The 23,539-nt window shown below is 33.1% G+C and overlaps 1 protein-coding gene across 1 annotated transcript in view; it reads left to right on the top strand.

Moving 5' to 3' along the window:
- The first annotated feature begins 2,114 nt into the window (after window positions 1–2,114).
- The window catches only part of p130CAS (Serine_rich_CAS and FAT-like_CAS_C domain-containing protein p130CAS), a 64,807-nt gene continuing 43,382 nt past the window's right edge, over window positions 2,115–23,539 (top strand). The window contains exon 1 of the mRNA XM_018444674.1: window positions 2,115–2,579. Within this exon, the coding sequence (XP_018300176.1) occupies window positions 2,535–2,579 (45 nt within the window). The 5' untranslated portion in view covers window positions 2,115–2,534. The remainder of the gene's footprint in view (window positions 2,580–23,539) is intronic.

The following is a 23,539-nucleotide window of genomic DNA, read 5'->3' as shown; positions in this document are numbered from 1 at the left end:
CCGCATCCTTTTGTTTCACTTTGTCCTGGCGCTCCCGCATCTTTATTCGCGTCTTTGCACTGTCCTTCCTACACATCCATGTATAAAAAAACATTCTATTGTCTTTTTCTTCTTTGTATATTTATTCAAAACATTTCAGACAGTTTAGGACAGATAATACATATTCATTACATACATATGTATCAATGCTTTAACTTATGTTATATAAATAAAACACATTACATATAAAATTATATAGCGCGTCTTTAAATTTTTAAACAGAAAAGTTTAAGTTTTTAGGGAAAAGTTTATTAACAAAGAAAAGTAAACAGAGCAATTTAAAAAAAATTTAAGTCAATTTTGTTATGCTATTTTTGATGCTGTGAACATATAGTAGACTTTTGATAAAATTTTTTGTGCACATGTTGATGAGAAATAGTTGAAGTGTTTTATTGAAAAACATTTTGGACCAGAAATTTCGGAAACGAACAGCACAATGTAAACAGCTGACTAAAAAGTGTAGGCAAAAAAGTGAATAAATCCAAAAATATAATAAACACAGTTAAAAATACAGTTTTCTTGATGGAAGTAGGATGGAAGTAGACGGAGAGAAAGGAATTTGTCATTTGCAAAACAACTTTAGATACGACCATTACCTGCGCGACAACCGTTACACGACGAATACAAACGAGAGCGTCGCGTACAGAGAGTCAATTTGCAAAGAAAAAACGCGTGGAATTTCTGTGAACGTATTAAATTTATTTATTCGTTACTGCGTGTATTGTATAATCGCAAAACTAAACCTGAAAAGCTGTTTTCTACTTCTTCGTTATAAATTCTCTATAGATTCCTTTCTAAAAAATGATTAATTATTTATAACGTATAATAAATCAACCTGACTAAGACTCCTTATAAATCAGAAAACTAGGAAAAAACAAGGGCAATAGGAGTCAAGCACGGGAGACGTTGCGCAAATAACACGACGAAATAATTATTTATATTTTAAGCATGACCAATAATCAGAATTGCAAATCTTTATCTTTTCAGGGAAGTTATTCAATTCTTCCGTACTTTCTTTTGAGAGTTTCTTATATTTAAAAGGAAAGTATATATTAAGTAACCTCTTTGAAGTACAGTATATATATTTCCAGAATAATTAATGATAAGATAACATTGAGATAATCGTATCTACATAAAATTAAATACCGAATACAAGAAACGTGATTAGAATACATTTTATTAGTCGTTACCTTCTTTCTATGGTTTATTAATAAAATTGCGATTAAAAATATATTTATTATTTCCGTAACATCTTTATACGTTAATAATAGAAATTCAACAACCTATACCGGTCGAAACTAAACCTTTAGTATTTAAAGCTTTAGCTTTTAAAATAATTCAATGTTATATATGTTATATGTTATATTCAATATGTTATTATATATATGCAAGTACATATATAGTATATATATATAATTCACATTGAATTTTAAAAGCATTAAAGATTTAGCTTCGACCGATATAGGCTATTGAATTTCTATTATTAATTGTGTTTCTCACATGATACGGTCTAAAAATAAGATTCTTGTTAATCTTTATATGTAGATCGTAAAAAAATAAAAACTTATAACTTATAATTGATATTTTATGAAACAATATCCCTGTATCTTTGTAAAGCATACTTGGTTTAATTTTTCATGTTAGATAACAATATCAATTTTCCAACTCGAAATTGCAATGCAAATATAATAAAATTAGTAAAAAGGTTACACAAACGTGCAGTTAAATAGATCAAAGATTAAAACTAGTTTATTAAAACGTCAAGAAGGGAATTAAATCTATAGTTATTCATTAATATACAATGCATTTCATGTTAGACACTTATCGATAAAACTGTCAAACAGAATTTGTATTTATTCTTTTTATACTATTTCAAGTAAATGTGCAAAAAAAAAGGAAGGAGTAACCTCGGAGGTAACGCGTTTCCGAAACGGCTGCGTTGGCGCGTATGCGTTTGCGAGGGGGATGACAGCCGCTCGGTCGTTTCCGCCGGCGATCGCTGGTGCTCGGCGGCATTCGGCGGCGCTCGGTCGCGCAGCTACACCGCCCGGAACCGTCAGTCCCGCGCAGACTCTCGAGGTGTGGGTATACGCTTCGTTCGTTTCTTGCTGCTCTCGCTGCCTCTCCGGCGTTTTTCTACGAATACGGGAAAGAGGTTTCGGGATCTGCGCGACGCGCACGTTGTTCCGAGCGTCGGTGTAATTGCCGCGTGTTCCGGCGAGTATCGCGAGTGAATTCGCGATATCTATACAGTGGCGAAAACGAACGATAGAGAGAAAGGGCGGTGAAAGACAGAGAGAGAGAGAGAGAGAAAGAGAGTGAGTGAGAGGACGGTCGGAGTGCGGCTCGTGATCGATCTCATAGTGTGTACGCGCGTCAAGGTGTTTTCTTTCCGCGGCCACCCGTCGCCAATCTCTATTATGTCACCGGCCGCGCGTGCCGGTAAACCGCTCTGATTCGAGGTACTCGCAAGGCACGCAATAACGCCCGCCACGATGCTGCCGCAGACACCTGACATCATCCCGACTACGCTGAACCAGGTAAGCTGGTCCAGTGGCGGTTGCGACGCGGTGAGACTGCGGCGATGCGTTTGGACCGGAGGCGCCGGTCTCGCCGATTGGAGTCGGTTGGAATTTCGGTTGAGTTCAAATCTCCGCAGAACGCTCGGCGCCGAAGTCTCCCCCGCGTCTTCGCTCGTGACGATTTTTGCACGAGCTACTCCTGATCGAGTGCATTCCTAGTTGTAAGGTAGTTCGATCTCTGACGGCGTCATAGGGCCACGTCCTTCGCTCCACACAGCGTGAAGTATTTCAGAAATATATATATATTTGTAAAATATTACAATATGAAATATTTTGAAAATTTTTCATGAAATATTTCTAAAATATAAGTATGTCTAGGAGAAATCAGAGTTTTCGAAATATATAATTCTTTTCCTTATAATATATTTGTATAATATTTCTCAAATATCGTTGTGAAATATTTTAATGCAATGTTTTACAAACGTTTACAAAATATTTCTGAAATATTTTATTAAAATATAAAAAAAAAGATTTATATAAATATTTCATGCTTTAGCATTTCAAAAGTTCTGGGTACGTACTATGGAATTATTCGAAATAGATTCCGATTGAAATTATTTAATTATTTCCTAGGTTTCTATTGTGTTTTTTAAAAAAAAAACGAAGTAATTCCAATCGGAATCCATTCCGAACAATTCCATATACGTGTTCCTGAACGTTAGAACGCGAGATATCGAAGAAAATTCGACTTCAGTAAATATCTTGTTAATCTTTTATGATATTGTCATTTGCGATGAAAATTATTTTCTTTTGTTCACGCATTTTGCTTTTTATTCCATTTTATTCCGTAGTAATCCTTCACTGGCATTGTTAAACCAGCTGCACACGATGCATTTTTTCCTGCTGGACTCCTACTCGTATTTTAATAAATTACTAAAATTGTACCACACAGCAGAATTTCAAGAATTTCAAGAAATTTCAGAAGTTCTAGTAATTTCTAAAACGCAAGCAATCTAACAGGAAAACGAGCGTTGTGTTCCGCAGGCTTTAGACTTTAAAGTTTAAAGACACAGTTTTTTTTACTATGGTAGATTTAAATCTGTAAAAAAACAAATAAAATACAATCCAACTTCTACGATAATATAAACTCGTTATTAAAGCTTTTATATGTATTGTATACAAGAATTCTTTTAGATTTTTATTATCTAGAACAATATAAAAATCTGTACTGAAGTTTGAAAATCCAAGTTGTGGACGAAGTATGAAAATTTCACATTGCTGATAGAAGGTTAAGAATAAAACATTTTGAACGATAAGAGATGAATTAAAGGAGTAATCTCAGAGTAGAAAATGGCGTAAATTTTCTTCCGTCTGTATTTACGATAACGAGAATTGAACTCACCGGCAGCAAACCGGTTCCAATGACTGACTCAATTTTCCAAAGCTACTCCGAAGTTTCGCGTTGCATTTCGCAGGGTAAAAAAGATATTTAAAGTGGAAAAGAGATATTTAACGATATTTCGCATGAGAGTAGGCTGCCTGAATTCAGCAATTTCTCGCGGCTAAATTATTTCACATTTCCGTTCCGCCACAATTGCACATGATTAATCTGGGGAGCCCGCATGTATACGGTGTTTAAAGCTCCGTTATACAAGCGGACGTTCCACGCGGCAGAAATTGATTAGCCTCGGTATCCTGTCATGACTCGGCGGCATCCGAACGAAATAATCGTCTTAAAATCGCTCCGAATCGCAGACTAGATCGCGATAAATCCCGGAAAGAAATAACCAACGATAATAAATGATATTCGCACGCGATACAACCGCGCGAACATAGGTAATGTTAACCCGAAAGCGCGTTTGGACTCTCACATAGTAGATAGTATCTCCATTTTGGCTATTCCGGAAATTTTAATTAAAACTTTATCCATTTGCCTGATTCTCGTCACGAAGAAGTTTTGCGCAATCTCGTAACTCTAATCCTAGAATAGTTCAGTCACTGATATTAATATAGTTGTGTGTACATCTCAAGATGTACACACAATGTTATGACATCTAAACAAGAATTTGGTTCCTTTAAAATAAGTTTTATTATACAGCTTTATCTGGATTATATAATGTGATTTTGTAATACTGTGTATAAAATTTTGCGAAAAAGCGGAGTATCCGATGAGATACTGATGAATTTGAAATTGTTGTGTGAAAGTCTTTTCCATTCTATTAATACATTTTTATTTTAGATATATTCTTAGCATTTTAGGGTAAAAAACAGATTGTTTAGTTCTTATATTGATATTAATATTGAAGTGATACATTTCAAAGAATGTTACAAGGAAAGAATGTATTGTTGAAATATCTAAAAATTTAGATGCAGATACAGATCTATAAAAATAATTGTTGGATCATTAAAGTAATTATGTAAGACACTGAAGTTGAGCTGTGAAAACTTAGACATTTTAGTAACTTGAGCTTGAATCGTCCTACATAATTATATATTTTGATGGTCGAACAAAATTATATTCAGATCTAACTAAAGCTTTACGTATTTCAGTAAAATCGTTCTTTCCGTATATCTAAGCAAAAATTATTTTCTCTGAAACGATCAATTTTATTACCTTCATTATGTAATTTAATTTTATAATACAGCTTTGTCTTGATTATGTAATTTGACTTTGTAATATTATGCATAACATTTTGTGAATTAAATAAGAGAAATTTTTGAAATACTGAAAAATTAAAAATTTTTTGAAAGCTATTTTTAATTTAATATGTTTTTGTTTTACATTCTTGGCATTTTAAGACAAAAACTAATTTTTTAGCTAGATTAAAATAAGTTTTCTGTACATAATAATTTATAGGTTGATGAGTTGATTAATACATTTGCTTATAAAAATTTTCGAATTATTAGGAATTGATGATAAAACACGTGTCTGTGCTGGCCAAGTGGATAACTATGCTCTTCACAGTTCGAGTATTTCTTCGAGTGTCTGCGAGGAAACTTAAGTTATCAAATAATACATATGACAGCTTCTATGTCACTTTTGTATGAAAAGGGAATAATAACGAGAGGTAGACTATATGATCGATAATAACCGGAAGGTTTTGCAAAGGTCTGTCTGCCCGCAGCAGACGACGCGACATTGACAACATTGACATTTTATCATGCAAAGTGGCTCGAGTGGTTTATCTTCTTTTATGCTGTCCCTTTACACGTGATATAATCGATTGAGTGGAGATCAGGGTTAAAAAAAATGTCTTTCCATAATATACAGGTATTTCTCCCCGGTATTGAATTTTTCAGGACGAGGGAGGGGAAAAATTAAACTAGAAAATGTGTACATTAATTACATAAGAAATTTTTTGAGCATTTCTCTCTGTTTCTTCCATTTTTTAAAATTTACATGAAATTTTTATTTCCGATTAATTCTCTGATGGTGGGTCCATATGACCCACTCAAGCTCTCTTATAAATCTCTGTCAAAAATGTCAAACAATTCAATGTTCTTTATGTTACATCCGCAAATTTGAATTATTCTTATCACTTACTATTTATTCACTAAGAAAAATTATTCATTTGGTTAAATTAATTTATTAAATGAAAATTGACCGATGAAATTAAACACACATGAGTCGAAAACAAATTAATTTAATTTTTTCAATGAAGAATGTATGTACATTTAAGTCAATATTATATTTAACTTAAATACATACATTCTCCAATAAAAGAAATAAAGACAATTAAATTAATTTAGACAAATGAATTATTTTTTAGTATTCTTATTATTCTTATATATTTACAATTAGTATTCATTTTTTTATACGAATTATGTCATTTTGCATGCTTGAAATTAATTAGCATGTTAATTTACATAAATTAAATGGGCCTTACAGACTCAGCGTTAGTAACTGTGCTACATTTGTATGTAAATTTTGACGTTAGTTCCGGAGGATTAAGTCTGCAATTGTTTGAAAAAGTAAGGAGCAGATATAATTTTTAGGAAGCTTATCGGGCTCTATAACAGGTGGATCATAAATCGATAATCCTTTGTCGATAAACTGTTTAAAGACAATGTGAGATATTCCTTCGCGATAGAGACTCATTGATCATCTCGCTGCTGAGTTTATTCTTACATAACCAAGAATGATTTTCTGAGAGTGTGTCACGTGAGTCGAAATCGATCTGTGCGATAATTACATTTTGATTAATAAATAGCAAACGTGGTATTGAAATTTGCCATAACGTGCCTGAATCAAATGTGCCAAAATTGCTGTAATTGCTGCGAAACAATTGCGGCATACATTTTTCGTTTATCGCCGAAGCATGTCGGTTTCGAAATACCGATCGGTTGTCCCGGACCGAATTTCGCTAGGTCAGAAATTAAAGTCGTGCAACAATAACATGACGTAACGTCATCGTAATATCACGCAAAATTAAACGATAAACAAATGTAAAATCTAGAGTGCAATTTACTTGACTCTACAAATGCTTTAAAGTATTTAATTAATCAATTAAAAAAAAATAAATTTACTAATTTACTAATTTGATTTATCAATCAAAGAATTTTTCAAAGCATTTATGGAAATATAAATGTATAGTAATCTTAATTCTGAAAATTCACGATTATTTTTTTAATGAGTTCCTTTTCCAAAAACTCTTTCGTCATAAAAATAATTAATCTTGTTGATTTCAAGAAAAACAGTTTTAATATTATATTACCGATGCAAAAATTTATGACTTAAAGAATGTTAAATGAAGGCGATCTATTAATAGAGATGTTATATTTTAATAATCTCGTATCTTTTAAGAAACGGAATTGTCGGTGAGAATTAAATTTTAATCAGAGTTTCAAACGAGTTTCTCGCACGAGACGACCGGGCCGGTTTCTTGCGCTCGTTCGCGCGAGTGGCATTGACTTTTCCGCGTATTCCCGATGACTCGAGAGGAAAGACACAGCACGTTTCACTACGTCTGTTTGTCCACGTATGATTTCGTCGTAGGTTCCTCCTCTTCTGAGACCGCGCGCTGTTCCGCTCAGGTTTATCATTCGTGGAAGGTGTATGACGTACTCCACAGGAGAATTCTTGAGGCGGACCTTATCGATTGTTTCGAAAGCCAATGTTAAACAAGGCAACACCTCGTGCGCGACGGTGCTTGCGGAGATACACGCTCGCAATCGTGCGGAACGTCGATCTTAATAATTATCTTGTTGAGTCATTAGCCGGCGAGTTTTTGATTCAGTCAATGCCGTTTTTTCGTCGAAAGATTACGCTAGTTTATGATAACAAATCACTTTGAACCGGACTAGGTGTGTCTTATGGATTTTTGAATGCTGAAAATGATGCCGCGAGCCAAAAAATTCCGACACGTCAGATTTCTCAGATAATTGAGATTTAATATTAAAAAATGGCTTTTTAACGATATTTTTTGTTAAGAAGGTTATCTTGAAATCCCGATTAAAAATTATGAATGTATTGTTCCTATAAAATGCATTTTTGTTATTTCAATATTTTACTTTTTCGCTATATTATGAAGATTTGTCTGGTTCAAAGTAAATTTTAAAGAAACATATTTTTGTAAACTATAACTGTTATTTTTACGTTTAATTTTATAGATCGGCACGCTGAAATAAATATCGAAGATTTATGAGTTTATTATAGAGTTTCTGCTAATGCAGATTAACTTTAATCTCAGTTGAACTTATTGATTCTTGTACCTGTTTTCTCCAATATAGATTAACTTTAATCTCGGTTCAACTTACTTTAGCTTTTTCTAATTTTTAGAACTAAAAAAAGATGAAGAGTAAATTGAACTAAGATTGAAGTTAATCTATACTGATGGAAACCGGCATTAGAACAAAAAAAGATGGAGAGAGATAAGTTGAACAGAGATTAAAGCTAATCTATATTGATAGAAACGGGCATTAGAACTAGAAAAGGATAAAGAATAAGTTGAACCGAGATTAAAGTCCCTCTGCATCGGTGAGAGCGGGCATTAACGGTTTCATCAGTCTCGCAGTCGATTCTAACAATCGCCACGTCTATTTGCAAAATGGTTGCTACATTATCGGCCTTCCGAACCATCAACATAATCGACGACGCGACTGTACAAGCCGAGGTACAAGCTATTTCTGTGACTAGTCAAGTTCTTCCATTTAATGACGGTACCTCATGAAGTTGCTAGACATACGAACACTAGCAAGACGAGATTAATCCCGTGCGACCACTCCCATGTTGAAGATTAAGGATGATATTTGCAGAAACGATTACACTCAGCGCAGTATCAGCGCATTGCGATGATAGCGTTACTCTCACCGTTGGCATTCTCATATTGCGCGACTCCGTCATGCGTGTTCTATGCAAATACCGCTTTATGCAAACGACATCGATGCCACAGTCTTCACAGAAGCTGCAAGTCGACCTCGTAGCGAATAATGCATTGTTGCGAGATTAAACGCGTCAGGAACGCACCGCCAGAATTAAACCTTTGCCGACAGAAACGTGCAGAGAATCTACAAATACATAATTTTCGTGTTAGAAATGACAGAGAAATATAGGCAAACAATGTGATACACATGACTTTAATATAGTTTGAAAATGAAACTACAAATGTTGAAGATATTATATGCTATTATAGAAGTTTGCGTATAAATGTGAATAAAGATTGCGTGATCAAGAGGTGTATCTTGTACCGGAAACGTACTTATAGTGTGTAACAATAATATTATTACAATACATATACTGATTGTGAGAAAATTGGTTTGGTTGAAAATAGACAAACCAGAAGATTTTAATTAAGTCAATCAGAATTCCGGTTATCTCAACTAGAATTTTCTAATTAAATTTACTAAAATTCTAGTTGAGATAAAAGGAATTATGATTGATTTAATCAGAATCTTCTGGTTTGTTCAAATGATAATGATTTTCATTCAAACCATTTTTCTCAGTGTAATTTATACAATACTAGTATTATATAATAACACATAGAATTACTAAACGCTAGCGTGTTTCTCTATCTTCTCCCTTCGGAAGGAAAAAACTTTCCGGAAGAAAATATAATAATTGTTTAGATTTTCTTAATGTCGTGAGAAACGGGATGCAAAGTAACATTTTAATAGTACCTAGTACAGGCGTGAGAAAAGAATCCAGGGTCGCGTTTGCGCGATTAGGAAAATGGAGAACAGGGAATTTTTACTGATTGTAGATTTGTTATCTTCCACGTATGATGTTGATGATCACGTTACGCATCGATGTTATCGTTAAACTTCCAGGTACATCATTAGGTGTACTATCCAATGCCGTGGTCTAGGTGAACCTTCAAAATAAAGCGAGTATTAAAAAAGTGTTATTGTACCGAGAGATTTAAATTCATATATATATTAAATTCATATATATATATATATATAAATTAAATATTATTTCATTTAATTAAATATTTACAAAAAGAATATCTTGGCGAAAGATATTCTATATTCGAGTCCATATTGTATAGTTGTGCTAGTAGTTAAAACATGATTAAATCTGTAATTACCCGAATAGTTCAATGATCGTAAAATATAATGGCTATCGTATTTTGTGATTATTCTCGATATATTTATGTATCCTTTATTGTCGATAGATGAAACTATATCCAATGCGGAAACTCAAATATCTATAGCTCTTGAATGTATCTATCCATGAGCGTATAATATACTTTTATAACTTTAAAACCAGTTTATAAACGGGATGCGTTACGCTTGATAAGATTTTTCGGAAGATTACTTGCGCCCGTAATCCAGTCAACTATGTGCTTCCTAATAACGAAAACGATCGCTTGATTATAGCTGCCGTAAAAGCATCGTAATAGGTACATTCATCTATGACTGACTCGTGATAATGATCGATCGATCGATCGATATACGCATCGTACCGTGGATATTAAGGCGGAGTAAAATCGCCCCGCTCTGAAATTAAACTTTGGACATTTTAACGAACAAATTTGATTGGACGGTTAAAAATCCCGATGGAACGTATTTGCTTCATAATCGAAACCGAAGCCCTTTGATCATCCTCTTTGCCTTTTATCTCTTTTAAATTAATATGCTTTTTAACGATAATTATAGATAGGAGAAAAAGCAAAAAAATCTCATAAAAGTCGGTTGACTTTTACTTTATCAATAGAAAAAATGCATTAATTTAATTTTTTTAATCCTAAAGAAAATATATATTGTAACGGTTGGATAAAGCCACGTTTGGATAAAATTAATGTTATTGAAAAAATTTAAACGATCATTCCGATTATCTCGTATGTTTACAAATGTAAATCGTAAAATTAATTTAGGGGGGATTATTTCATATATATAGGAATGTCCGAATGTTTCGGCACCTCATCATATTTATATTATTAGCGTCTCAGATCGATTATGCTAATGTCCGAACGTTTCGGCGCACAGTCATATCTGAGATAATTAAAAATTTAAATTAAGAATATATATTATATTCATAACATCTAACTTTGATCGATCATTGGCGCTCTCTACCGTACGTATGTTATAAATCGTAAAGTCTAGTTATGTAAATGAAGGTAAAAACAATTTTATAGCGTGCCGAAGCGTAACTCTGACGATCGTTATAATTAGATTTGCAGCCCTCGTTGTACATATCCAAGAGAGATTTAATTTATTAAATCTCTTAACTCGCGAAAGTCTTTCGGATTAATAAATTAGTGCGCGCTATCTAAATCGTCGCCGCGATAATTGTATCGTGTCGTACAAAGTAGCTGGCGCTGTCGCTTTCCATATATCCAGGATTAATTACCGATTTTTCAGTCTAATTAAATCAACGACTACCTATCTGCATGAGGCAAGACTCAAAACCGTATATTAACTCTAAATAATTCGATGCGATTAGAGTATCAGCGATAGTCGGCGCACTTACATGAGAAAAGGTTGTGTAACTAGTTATAACTGCAACGCTTGCTTACTATAGCGGACGTGCAGCGGCGAGATTTCATTACCTTGCTCTTTGTTCTGCAGTGTTTATTGTCCTTCTTTGAATAACGCGACGCTTGCAGAAATAGCTTGACACCTTCTTCGGAGTACGTAAAGCATTTTGTTACGTCTTTATTTACGTTGCAATCGGATTCTACAAAATTGGAAAATGTATTGGAAAAATCTTGTGTTGCGTGGCTAATAAAATCAAAATATACTAATATTAGACTATATTCTACAGAAAAAGTTAAAATGAACAGCTTATAAGCAAGTAATATAAAAATAATAAAGAAATGTACAAGAAAAATTTTTCACGGTAATTATAATTTATTATAATTAAAAAAATGTTATTTTTATAGAAATCTTGAATAAAAAAAATATTTTAATAAGGTTAATTAAACAACATATTTTTTAATTCTTGAATAATTTAATTATTTCATCATTATATGATATATCCACTTATCCATTCATCAATAATGAATGAGGCTTGATTTTTGCAAAATTTCTGAACCGTTTAATAATATCATATCAATGTTCTGATGACTTTAACACAATAATTTTAGGCGTTATGCATATTAAAAAGCCCTGTCTTCTTTACGACAGCATCGCAATTAGTTTGATAAAAAAAAAAAGAGAAATGTAGTAGCTTAAGGCTTGTAAAGTCGGTAGTTTCTTCTCAAGAAACCATCGGCCAGTGGCTTAATGAGATTTCGCGGTCGACAGTGGCGTAATTAGGGGCGAGAGTGCCCCGTGCCCCACCTATTAAAAGCCTCCACCACCCGCTCCTCTGCGTATTTTAATGCGATTTAATTTACCGTTAGCTGCACTCATGGTTACCTGCCGCTCATTGGAGAAAGGTGAATGTGTCGGTTCCGGAGTCAAGATGAAGAACGGGGGTTCGCCGATCCTCCCTACTTTTCATGGCCATCGAGTGGGGCGTAAATATATGTTCGTCAATCGGCACACAGACTTTGCGAAACGAGAGTAAACCGGTACAAATCGAACTGTACATTCAATGACGAGTTCCATCATTTTCCATAAGAACATTTTATTTAAAGCAATTTAGGAGAGTATCATTTAAAAAATTTCACGTTTTAAAACACAAATTGTTTATAAAGTAAAAAACAAATAAACAGAATTATAAAAATACATGAGAATTAATGAAATAGATTAAGGATACGATATCAAATAATACAATTACTTTAATGATATTTATGAAATTTTATATGAATATGTATTATATTCGCTTTTCTAAATTTTTATAACAAAATATAATATATAATATAATACATAATTTATAACAAAATATTTTAGATTAATTTTTTAGACCAATGCAATGATGTGCAACTTAACCAATGGCCCGTGAACCGCATACGGCTTACCCGAATTTTTTGCGGTCCGCCAGCTTATAGCAGAAAATGTAAAATCGTATTTTCTATGTTATGCAAATGAAATAAATATTATGCGATTTTGATATTATGCCCATAAGATTTTATCTTATCTTCTGAAAATTGCCCTTAAAAATTTCTCAGATGTGGCTAAATAAGTTAGGTATACTTATGTATCTATCTTTTATTTGCGCACTAATTGTGTGACAGAGGAACTTATGAGAAATAATAATATCATATTATTGCATATTGATACATATTTATTTTTTCCATCATTTTGGCGAAAAACATGAGTCAGGGTGTGAAAAATATTTTTACCCTGACATGACATTGACCAAAATGCACCCCCAGGTGGAGGGTAGCTAGAGAGAAGGCTGCGATCGATCGGTCTCGAGGCATAAATGTAGATATACCCCGAACCCACCCTTTCTAACTTCCTCCTCTTGCAACTTGTTAAATATTAAGAGTATCAACAGCGGGAAATATTCACACTTTCCGAAAAAAAGAACATCGAATATATATTCTCGCAAACTTATAAATGCAGAATAACTTGAAAAAAGCGATTGTAATATCAATAATTCTCGTGTCTACCTAGATAAATTATGATAATCGCAATATTCAATTATACTTATCTCATATAAAGCTCACGAATGTCATTTGTCGATAGCTTTATATGAGACAGTCGTCATAAATCCTTTTAATCGCATTTCAGAGATACATAGGTCTTTTAAAACCATTATCGACAGTTGATAGCAGCGTTTTAATCGAAAGATAGCCACTGGACCGTAGATTGTTACGATAGATCGATATCATATCGGATAGAGTCGGAGATATTCTATATTGAATCGAATCGTACTTCGATTCGCTGAAATTCGCGCACACGCGCGTTCAACTTTAGTGATTTAGATACAAATTTGTATATGCAATATGTACATCAAATACATTATAAATACTTAAGAAAATAATATAACCTGTAAATAACCTGTAGTGGAGTGTAATCGTTCATTTTCCGGTGGGAGGTTTATTAAGAACCTTGACTGGGGAAAATCTTGCTGCGCTAAATTCCATGAGAAATCTTGACAATCGATCGATTGTTCTTGCTGTCTCGTTAAGCACGTTTCGCGTTTCGTTAGCAACAAGTTGTCAGACTACAGTCTGCTCTATCACAACTGTCGCTAATTGTCCCTCATGAAGATAGACAATGGATTGCGTAACGATGACTGTTTTTCTTGCCTTCGGTTATTTATTTTTTAAATAATAAATCACAGAATTTCCAATGAATTTATGTATCCTGCTTTTCATAATTATACATTTGTTTCTTGATATTCTTATTTGAATAAATATAGAACACTTAAGATGATTAAAGTAACGTTTCACGGGCATTTTTCGAAGGAAGGCCATTCTTTATTGACATAAAAAATATATTTACATTGTTTTTTATGCTATTAGTTTTCAATATAAATTTAGTATATATTCCTTTGAAAATATGATATTTTACATATCTTGATTTTAATGTATATGCTGAAGAGGACCCTAATCGTGGGTCGAAACGTTCAGTTAATTATTATACTAGAAATAATTTTCGCAACTACACCTAAGCGTTTGACTCTTATTGGCTTTTATTTCAATTGATTTACTTCATTAGAGTCTATACAATTTTTATATTGTTACGATATTTTATATAATAAATTAGATAGATTTATTTACTTCGATTTATTTAAATTGTCAATATATCCGTTTATGGACATGTCTATCGCGAGCTGTATTGGTACAAGGATTGCAATCTGTCGGGTTATTGATCCACCTTTATTCAGAATAGGGCGTTACATATATACAGGATAATCTGTAACGATTCCCACGGTCTTCAGGGTCCACACGCGAGCATCCACACCTTTCGGCTCGACACGCCACCTTTTCAAGGCATTTCTGAGCATCGACAGCTCTTTCGTGAGAGTTCTTTAAAAGGAAGAATCGTATTCGCGTGGAATCTAAATTGCGCTACGTCTTAAATATCGCGTTGTTCACGGCTTCGTTTCTTCGGCCCGCCTTTGATCGGAATTTGCGATACGTCTTGATTTCGCACTATACTTCGGTATTCTCGTTAACGCATCAGCACGCGATAAACGTGGTTTACAATTAATTATATTTCGCCAGACGGATAGTGCTCGCGGTCTGAAAAAACGCTGACGGATTTTGCGAGGGAACGTTTGAGCGATGGAATTATACGGACGTAAGCCGTTGCGTGTCGCGTGAGGTTTACAATGTAAATGAGATCGCGATGAACGTTCACTGTAGGACAATATGAAAAATTCTCTTTCATTTGTCAACGTTTTGTATTGTCACAAAAACATTCATTGTTTTATTAATCATCACAAAAATATTCAAAAATTTTGTTTGACAATGGACAATTCTGAAATCGAAGATAGTATATTTTATGTTAAAAACCTTAAGACTCGAATTAATATAATTAAATACTCTATTTTATATTTCATATTTACTTAATTATTATATTTTTTCTTTACATTATAGACTTATATATTTTCCTAAATTTTGCTGATATAAAAGTGTAACTTTTTAATAATAATCATAATTACAATTACGTAATTCTTTTGAATTTTTGCTATACGTTTTTATAACCAATTTTTCTTGAAGCACCGTGTAGAAGATCGTGATGTGCGAGAAACCCAGCAGATTATTCAACTCAGCCTCTTTCGTCCACGATCTTTTTTCTTTCTCTCTCCATTCAAAGAGGCTTCATTGTCGAGTTTGACGCATCTTGCGTTATATAGAGCAGGTGCGCGGTTTACCTGCCGCAGGCGGTGCTGCTTTTTCATTTTCTCTACTTTGCTGCCTTCGGCGCTTCGCGATCATCATATCTCCGCTCGTTTCGTTTTCTTCTGCAGAATCTTCCTTACCACAGTAAGAATTCAGTGGGAATTAATACCACATATTATAAATAAAACGTTTGCACGTGAATCCATCGCGGATTATCGTTACGATGCAGTAGCGCGATAAGTGAACGAGAGTCGATTCAATTTACCACACAATCTCATAGCACACATATCTGAATGCAAAATAAACTTTCTATATTCAGTTTGAACTCTCATTCCTTAGATTTACTCTTAACTTAGAAAAACTTTAATCTTTCAGTGATTGAAAGTAATAACTTGCAAAATTATTTTGCATCCACTTTAAAATTACAAAAATTTTATCAATTTACTTCATTTATAAAAAATTATTAAAAAATATAAAATTACTTTTTATTTTCTTCTAAAAAAGTTTTTAGAGAGAAGAAAGTGATAGGTTCTTTTTTCGATAATTTATTGAAGCACTGTTTAAAATAATGTTATTGGCGCATTTTATAATTACATATGTAAAATTGAAACAATTGGGAGGAATCTTTAAAGCCATTATTTTCTAGAAATAAGGTCAGAATTTCACATACTGGTATTATCGCAAAGTTAAACAATGGTGGCCAAGGCCGATAAACCTCTCGGGAAGTAATCTAACTCTTCTTACAACTTCCTGCAACCTTTATAAACGTTTTATTCGGTTTTTTCTGAAGGAAACTGTCCGGAATCCGTATTTATTTGAACCGGTCCGGACCACCAGCAGCGGCACTATTGTTCAAAATGGATACTAAAGGACTCGTTTCAACTCGTTTCTATCTCTCTCATCCCTCTATCCTTTTTAAAGAGAATAATAGGAATGAATAAATTACGGAAAGAAATGGCGTAACTTATCTTAGTTCATTTTGTTAGTTCAAGAGTCTCGTTAATTGTTTTTATTTCGATGGATAATCCTTTCGTGATGTGATTAATTTCTTTATCTATAATTTATCTATATAATCACGAAATATTATTTGTTCACATTTGATATTTCAGTTCTGAATATATAAAAATGACTTGTTGAGTGAAAAATTAAGTATAAATAAAATTATAAATATTGTTCAAATATATATATACGGATAATTTTTTTACGATAATTTTATAGTTTATTAATTTATACATATAACATTTTTTTATAAACCTTATTAATTTTATATATCTTGAAAGTTTTTTATTTATTTATTTTTTAGCTAATTTCACTTTTTTACAGAATAAATACAATTAACTACTAATAAATAAATAAATAAAATAAATAAAATATAAAACTTTCAGATATAAAATAAGATTTAAAAAACAAATATATGTATAAATTAATAAATTATAAAAAATTATCCATATTTGAATAATTGAAATATTTTTCACGTATTTTTAAAAATTTTGTTATTTAGAGATGCTTAAATCGAACCAGTTGATACAAGAGCATTTCAGATCTGAAGATCAATTAATCAAACCGGAGATAATTCGGCTATAACATGATGGATCTCATGACGAATCATCGTCCCACGACCATATAACGGCAATAGGTCGTGGGTTAAACGACGAAACATTTGTCAGATGTGGGTGAAACTAATTTGGCCTTTGCGAGTCGAACTAGGAAGTAGCTACTCGTGTGGAAGTAGCTACCGCAACCCGCATTAAATCAAGGATCTTCATAGAAATCCAATAATCATTGCCTCTTCTTGCAATGGAACGGTTCGTTTCGCTCAGTATAAAATGGATATGAAATCCATTTTCCGTATGACTCATAACCATCATATGCGACATCTCGGAACAAATGTAAAGGGACTTTATAAGTTTCGATTCGCTTCAATCTCTATTTATTCCGCTTCTCCAATTATTACAATCAAATATACTAATATATAACCAAAATAATAAAAAATCAACGTCGACTGTAAAAATTAATTCTTTAATTTGTACATATAATTCGATATCACTGGACCGCTCCAATTTTTTAAAGAATGGCCAAAATTATTATTGGAATTCAATATTAGTCTAATCGTGGATATTGACAACTTTCTACGTAAAGCGAGTCCAGGAAAGTTTCACGTAATCGAGAGATTGTAAAATTTAACTTATTGATATTTCTACATCCGCGGGAGAGGGGAAAGAAAGTAAGAGAAAACAATATTTTCTCGTTGACGTGAGGGTGGAATGAAATGACATGAATTTCATCAACGAGCGACGTTGCAACAGATTCCAGGCTGCCACCCTCTAGGCAGAATCTAATCTTTCCGTAGACAGGGGCGATCACGCCGTGCGATGGCGGAGGATTTTAACACCCTCCGGTTTAAAATCTCGTAAGAGGAAAATGAAGATTCGAGGGAACTCACGTCTGGTTTAATTGCCCGCTTGTTCTCATCAAGTCCTACAGACATCTGCTATAGCGTCGCTGCAAATTTTCGATTAGCATAATATAAGTTGAGCAATAACGAACTCTCAACGAATTATTAATAGTTGTTCGCATATTTTACGTTCCCTCAGGTATATTTAAGTAGCATATATGTATAAATATCATACGCGAGCTTTGAATTTTAACTAGAATATAATTGAAGGCTATCGATAACAAAATGACTCGTTTGTGTGATAATATTATTTAATCTCTCTCTTGAATATTAATTTATACTTTTTATCAGTAATTTAACATGACAGTTACAAAAATAATTTAATGATAATTTATTAAAGATCTTGAAAATTGAAATTAATTGCACGTTTAGTATTTTAATTCTATACGTGTTTATATTAATATATGCGTATACTATAATAATTGAGTTAATTAATTCATATCAAGAATAAATCTTGGATCAAAGTCGCATTATTAAAATCATTTATTCTTGATATCTCAGTGACAAGATAATAGCTCTAATTCAATTTGAATACTTAATTAAATATAACTCAGATCTATTTTTATTAGCAGGTACCCTTCCCTTCGTATCAAATAATTTTATTACATCATTCTTCATGCAGTGGTCAAGTTAATCTATTCGCCTCGTTTATATGCTTACAATATTTGGAGGTGTTTTAAGTCATCGTTGTTACAACTGCATTCTGCGTGTAGGATTTCCAAGCGGAATGTTTGTGCTAGGCACGTTCACGCTCTGCTCCTTCCTTTTCACGATACTTTTCTTTCTCTCCTGTTTCTATTTCACTCTCCTAGTTATACTTTGAAGTTGCCGTCTCGAGATTTGTCGTGAAAACCAGTTTATTGCCACACGCACGCGTCGCGTATCTCTTCTTGCGAACAATTTTTCTACATGCAAATTACGTTTGTGAAATCTTGTATTTTTTCAGTACCGCTGCCCGTGCCGAGATTATTAGGTTTCTGTCTGGTTACACGGATTTTTTAATTTGTTTAAATTAGATTTTTCATGCTCAAAACTTGATCGTAAATTAAAGCGAACCTAAGAAGAGAATTGATCAATTTTAATGCATACAATATCAGAATCGAATTATATTGCATTTTATAACATTATCCATAAACTTAATCTTAGAAATTATTATAAGAAATATGTTTAATTATGTAGTGATAGACACATATACTAATTTCTAATATTGTATTATTATAATTAAATATTTTTCTTATCACATTTTTTGACTGAATCATGTTCTATATTTTTTACAGTTATAATTAAAATTAAGAATATATAATACATCTTTATAATTTTAAAGTTTTAGATTTACTATCGATATTACACTATCGATATCAATTTAACCACTGCTTTTAGTATCTACAAAATGTCAGACTTTATGTCGCACGATGATACATCCGTATCGACCCATGTGTCTAGATAAATATCTCTTCTGAAATTATCTAATCTTATCATTAATGTGTGTCCCATGATCAATCGTGTCATATAGAATTTGATAAATGTTGCTCAATAAATCACGTCTCTATCTGTTTTGATAAATTCAATATATTTTTATTCATCTTATTAGAAATCTTTGTGTTTTCAATTGTTTCTTTAATTTTTGTTATTTTCATTTGTTTCATTTATGATTTTCAAAGAATCAAAATGTAGCGTGTATATTATGAAAAATCTGAATTCCAAAGCCAACTCAAAAAGACAACTAGAATTAAGTAATTAAATACCTTTGATCTGAAATTTTTTAAATCACAACATTATATGTATCTATGTAATTTTTCTTTTTAAAAAATACAATTTACTGAGATAGAAGTATTACTTGGAAAATGTTTTCTAATATGATATTTAGGTACTATATACAAGAAAGCTGAATAGATAGAAAAATAAAAAAGTTAAACATTATATATTTTTTTTCTGGACATTTGTAATTTTAAAGTCAGCGCGATTTGAAATCTTGATTTTCAATTCTATATTATGACGTAGTAAGCGAAAATTCTTTAACGATTCTTTGAGAACCGTTTAATGGCAGAGATTGGAAATCTAAAGCGTCTGGAGATGTCCTTTAAATGCCCCGAGAAAGTCCGACGTCGTGGGAAGACTTTCTACACACAGGACCGTAATTTCGGCCGAGTACCTTTGCGGATTACCCCGGAAAGAAGCAACGAATGTTGCCATTCTGGCTGGTTGCCTGACCTGCTTGGATAGCGTATCGAATGGACGAACATAAAAGGATGAGAAATTGAAATCCTCTCTTTCCTTCTGCAGCAGGAGAACTGTACGATACAAAAGAAAGAACTCCGGCAACTCGCCACGGGAGCAATTTGTCGTTCTCATTAACGCACGCAATGCACCTGTTTCCTGTGCTTCTGATCTGCGTTTCCAACATTTTCTGGAGGAAAGCTTTATTTATTTTCTTTGTATGTGTTTTAGTTAATTAACATTATATTACATGATATAAATTTATGAGAGGCAAATGGATCATAGTTTATTTTAAATTTTCATTCCCACAGAGAAGGGTAAGCTGAAACATGTTTACTTATTGACTTTCTCGAATGCCAGTCGGTTTTCCGTGCCGACTTGGTAACGAAATGAGTGAGAATAATTTCTCGCGGAAATCAGCTACGAGGGGCGGATGGACGAAGAGGGAGTATAGATTAACCCTGGGGACCACGTGTACACACCCTTATGGTTACTGTTGACTCAGACTGCTCACCCGGGCAGGATGGTCGTAACTCGCACGAGGGTCGATTCATATTATACGGTGCAGGGAGATATGGCCAACCATATTCGTGGACGTGATATTTTCTTTAATGTCTTTCTCGGTTTTGACAGTTATCGCAGGATAGACTGTACGGCGATATTGATTATTTAGAAGCACGATAGCTAGCACGTCTTGTTAGCATCGAAGGTATCTTGTGGCTGTAGACAATTCCGAATTTAATTCGTGATTTTAATTATTAGACGAAAATAATGGCTTCTATTTGAAGTTCGAAACTGACTTTAAATTTGTTTTGAAGCTCCTACATGTTTTATTCATCCGCCTCTTGATTGTACTTTAATCTATTTAATATTTTATTATACCATCGCCTTTACAATTGTCATACTTCTGTAACTTTTAATAATTGAAACATCTTTTAATTTTTTACGAGGATTTATTATTATATACTTTAACTGTTTTGCCAAGTCCGAAATCAACTGTATCGATGCAACAGCAATTTAGAACGTGAGTGTCTGCGTCGCCGGTACTTTTGTCATCTGACTCTCTCTTTCTTTTTCTCTTTCTCCATCTTTCTTCATGGTGCTATCTCGATAAATTACTGCCGCTTGTCCAGACGTTAAAGAATTATTATGTGTTTACGCCCCTCTGTAGAGGTACGATGCGTAGGATCATTTGAGATATCTTTTCGCCGTGAATAATACACGTGACGTATTTGCGAGTTGATATAAAAGCGCAGTTACACGCATATCTGTTAATTCTATTAAAAGTCAAAATTCTCAATAGCGAAAATGATACTAAAGTGTTACATCAAATTTCAATCAAACTAATTTTTTATCAAACAAGTAAATAAATCGGACTCTTAAAATCAAACAAAACAATAAAAAAAACAAAGCATAAGCTAACAAGAGTCATATGCGGATGTTGGTGCGTATATTTAAATGCACATTATACACATAAGTTAATGAGGCGCAAAATGTACATTTTAGCTCATATTCTGAAAGTACATTCTGCGCTACATTAATTTATGTATAATATGCATTTGGATATATCTGCGCACTAACATCCGTGTGTGACTTTTATTAGCTTATGCTTTGCTCTTTTTATTGTATTTTTTAAATTTTTTATTCCGTGCAAATTCAGAAAATAATCTAAATATACTATTATTTAATTGAATTTGAACATCATCGATCAACGCGCCAAGTGCACGTGTCAGATGAGCGAATTTAAATTAAAATAGATTTAATATTTGACGCATGACAATAACAGGACGGGCAATGTTCGAGATGCACGCTAGAGATTGGTCCTTGCCGGAGATTGGCGAGCGCGAAATTCTCGGTCACGCGAGAAGATAAAAGTTGATTTTTTTTTAATATTATACGCCGCGATCGTTCGCTTTAGCGATTAAATTGATCTTATCGAAGTGAGTAACTATAGCCGTAGCCGCAGGTTAATATCTTCTCGTCGATGGCGCAAGTTTCCCGATGCCTAGAGCTCCCTTGGCTCGGTTATCGATGGTGCATCGTTTCGTTGATATTCGAGGCCACGATGTGCATTGTCGGCAGAAAAGAATCTGATCGATATCAAGCGTGAATGCGACGCGCGCGCGACTGATTGGAATATTAATAAGGGGAATGGATACGTGAAAGAACGAGGATTATCCGTGGAACTTCAGCGAACTTTTGCACCCAGTGTAGTCGTTCGTTTCATATATATTGGCTTCACTCGCACGTATATATTTTAATTGCGTTCTTTGTGCATACAACGTACATAGTACAATAAATTTTTCAACGTTTAGAAGTCATATTTTTACTTCTCATACATTTTTAGATTCTTAGAGGATGTTGAAGTTTACCAATATCTTCTTAAAATAATTTTGAATTATTTATTATTATTATTATTTTCTATTGTTCATAGAAAATGATAAAACTTATTTATTTTAAATTCTCCATTTTCTCTCTCATGTTTATAATTAATTTTATTAATAAATATTTCATTTTATTCTATTTTATATTATAGAATACAATTAAAATAAATTTTCTATTTACTAAAGTCAACTTTTTTAATAACATTTATAATTATATCAACAAATCATTTATAATTGTATCTGTAAATCATATTGCATGGTGTGGTTAACAGGATATAATTTTATAACACTTTATATTACTATTAATGACTCATGAATCATCGGAAAATGACAATTCGCCGTTACAAAGTGAAATTTCAATACTTAATACGCGTACGGCCACGAGGAATAACGATCTTGTCGGTAGCAGTCGTCGACCTACCAACCAACAAGTTCCCACAGCATGTACAATATACATATGTACCTATATTACATACTGGCCGTAAAATCTCAAAAGTCTTTCGCCGACTTACACATATACGGTCCAGCTCAACAGTTGGACGCTTACCAGCTGCAATCTCTTTCTCTCCTCGCCGTCTCGAAAGTATTTATTGCCGTGCGTATGACCAATGTACTCTATAATACTACTTCGCGAGTGCTAACCTGGATTCTGTTATTTATTACTTGCGAATATCGCGTCAAAAAATATAAGTATGATTGAAACGCTGCGTTATTAATCTTCTTCAGATGATATTTTTTAATCGACGGAGTAGCGATAAATATATTTTTTTCTGTAAAAAATTAATATCCTGTTCT

This window comes from Mycetomoellerius zeteki, unplaced genomic scaffold (assembly GCF_001594055.1).
Source record: "Mycetomoellerius zeteki isolate Tzet28-1 unplaced genomic scaffold, Tzet1.0 scaffold153, whole genome shotgun sequence".
In the NCBI taxonomy this organism is placed as follows: domain Eukaryota; kingdom Metazoa; phylum Arthropoda; class Insecta; order Hymenoptera; family Formicidae; genus Mycetomoellerius; species Mycetomoellerius zeteki.
Note: the sequence above shows the minus strand (reverse complement) of the source record. Positions and strands in the feature narration are given on the sequence as shown.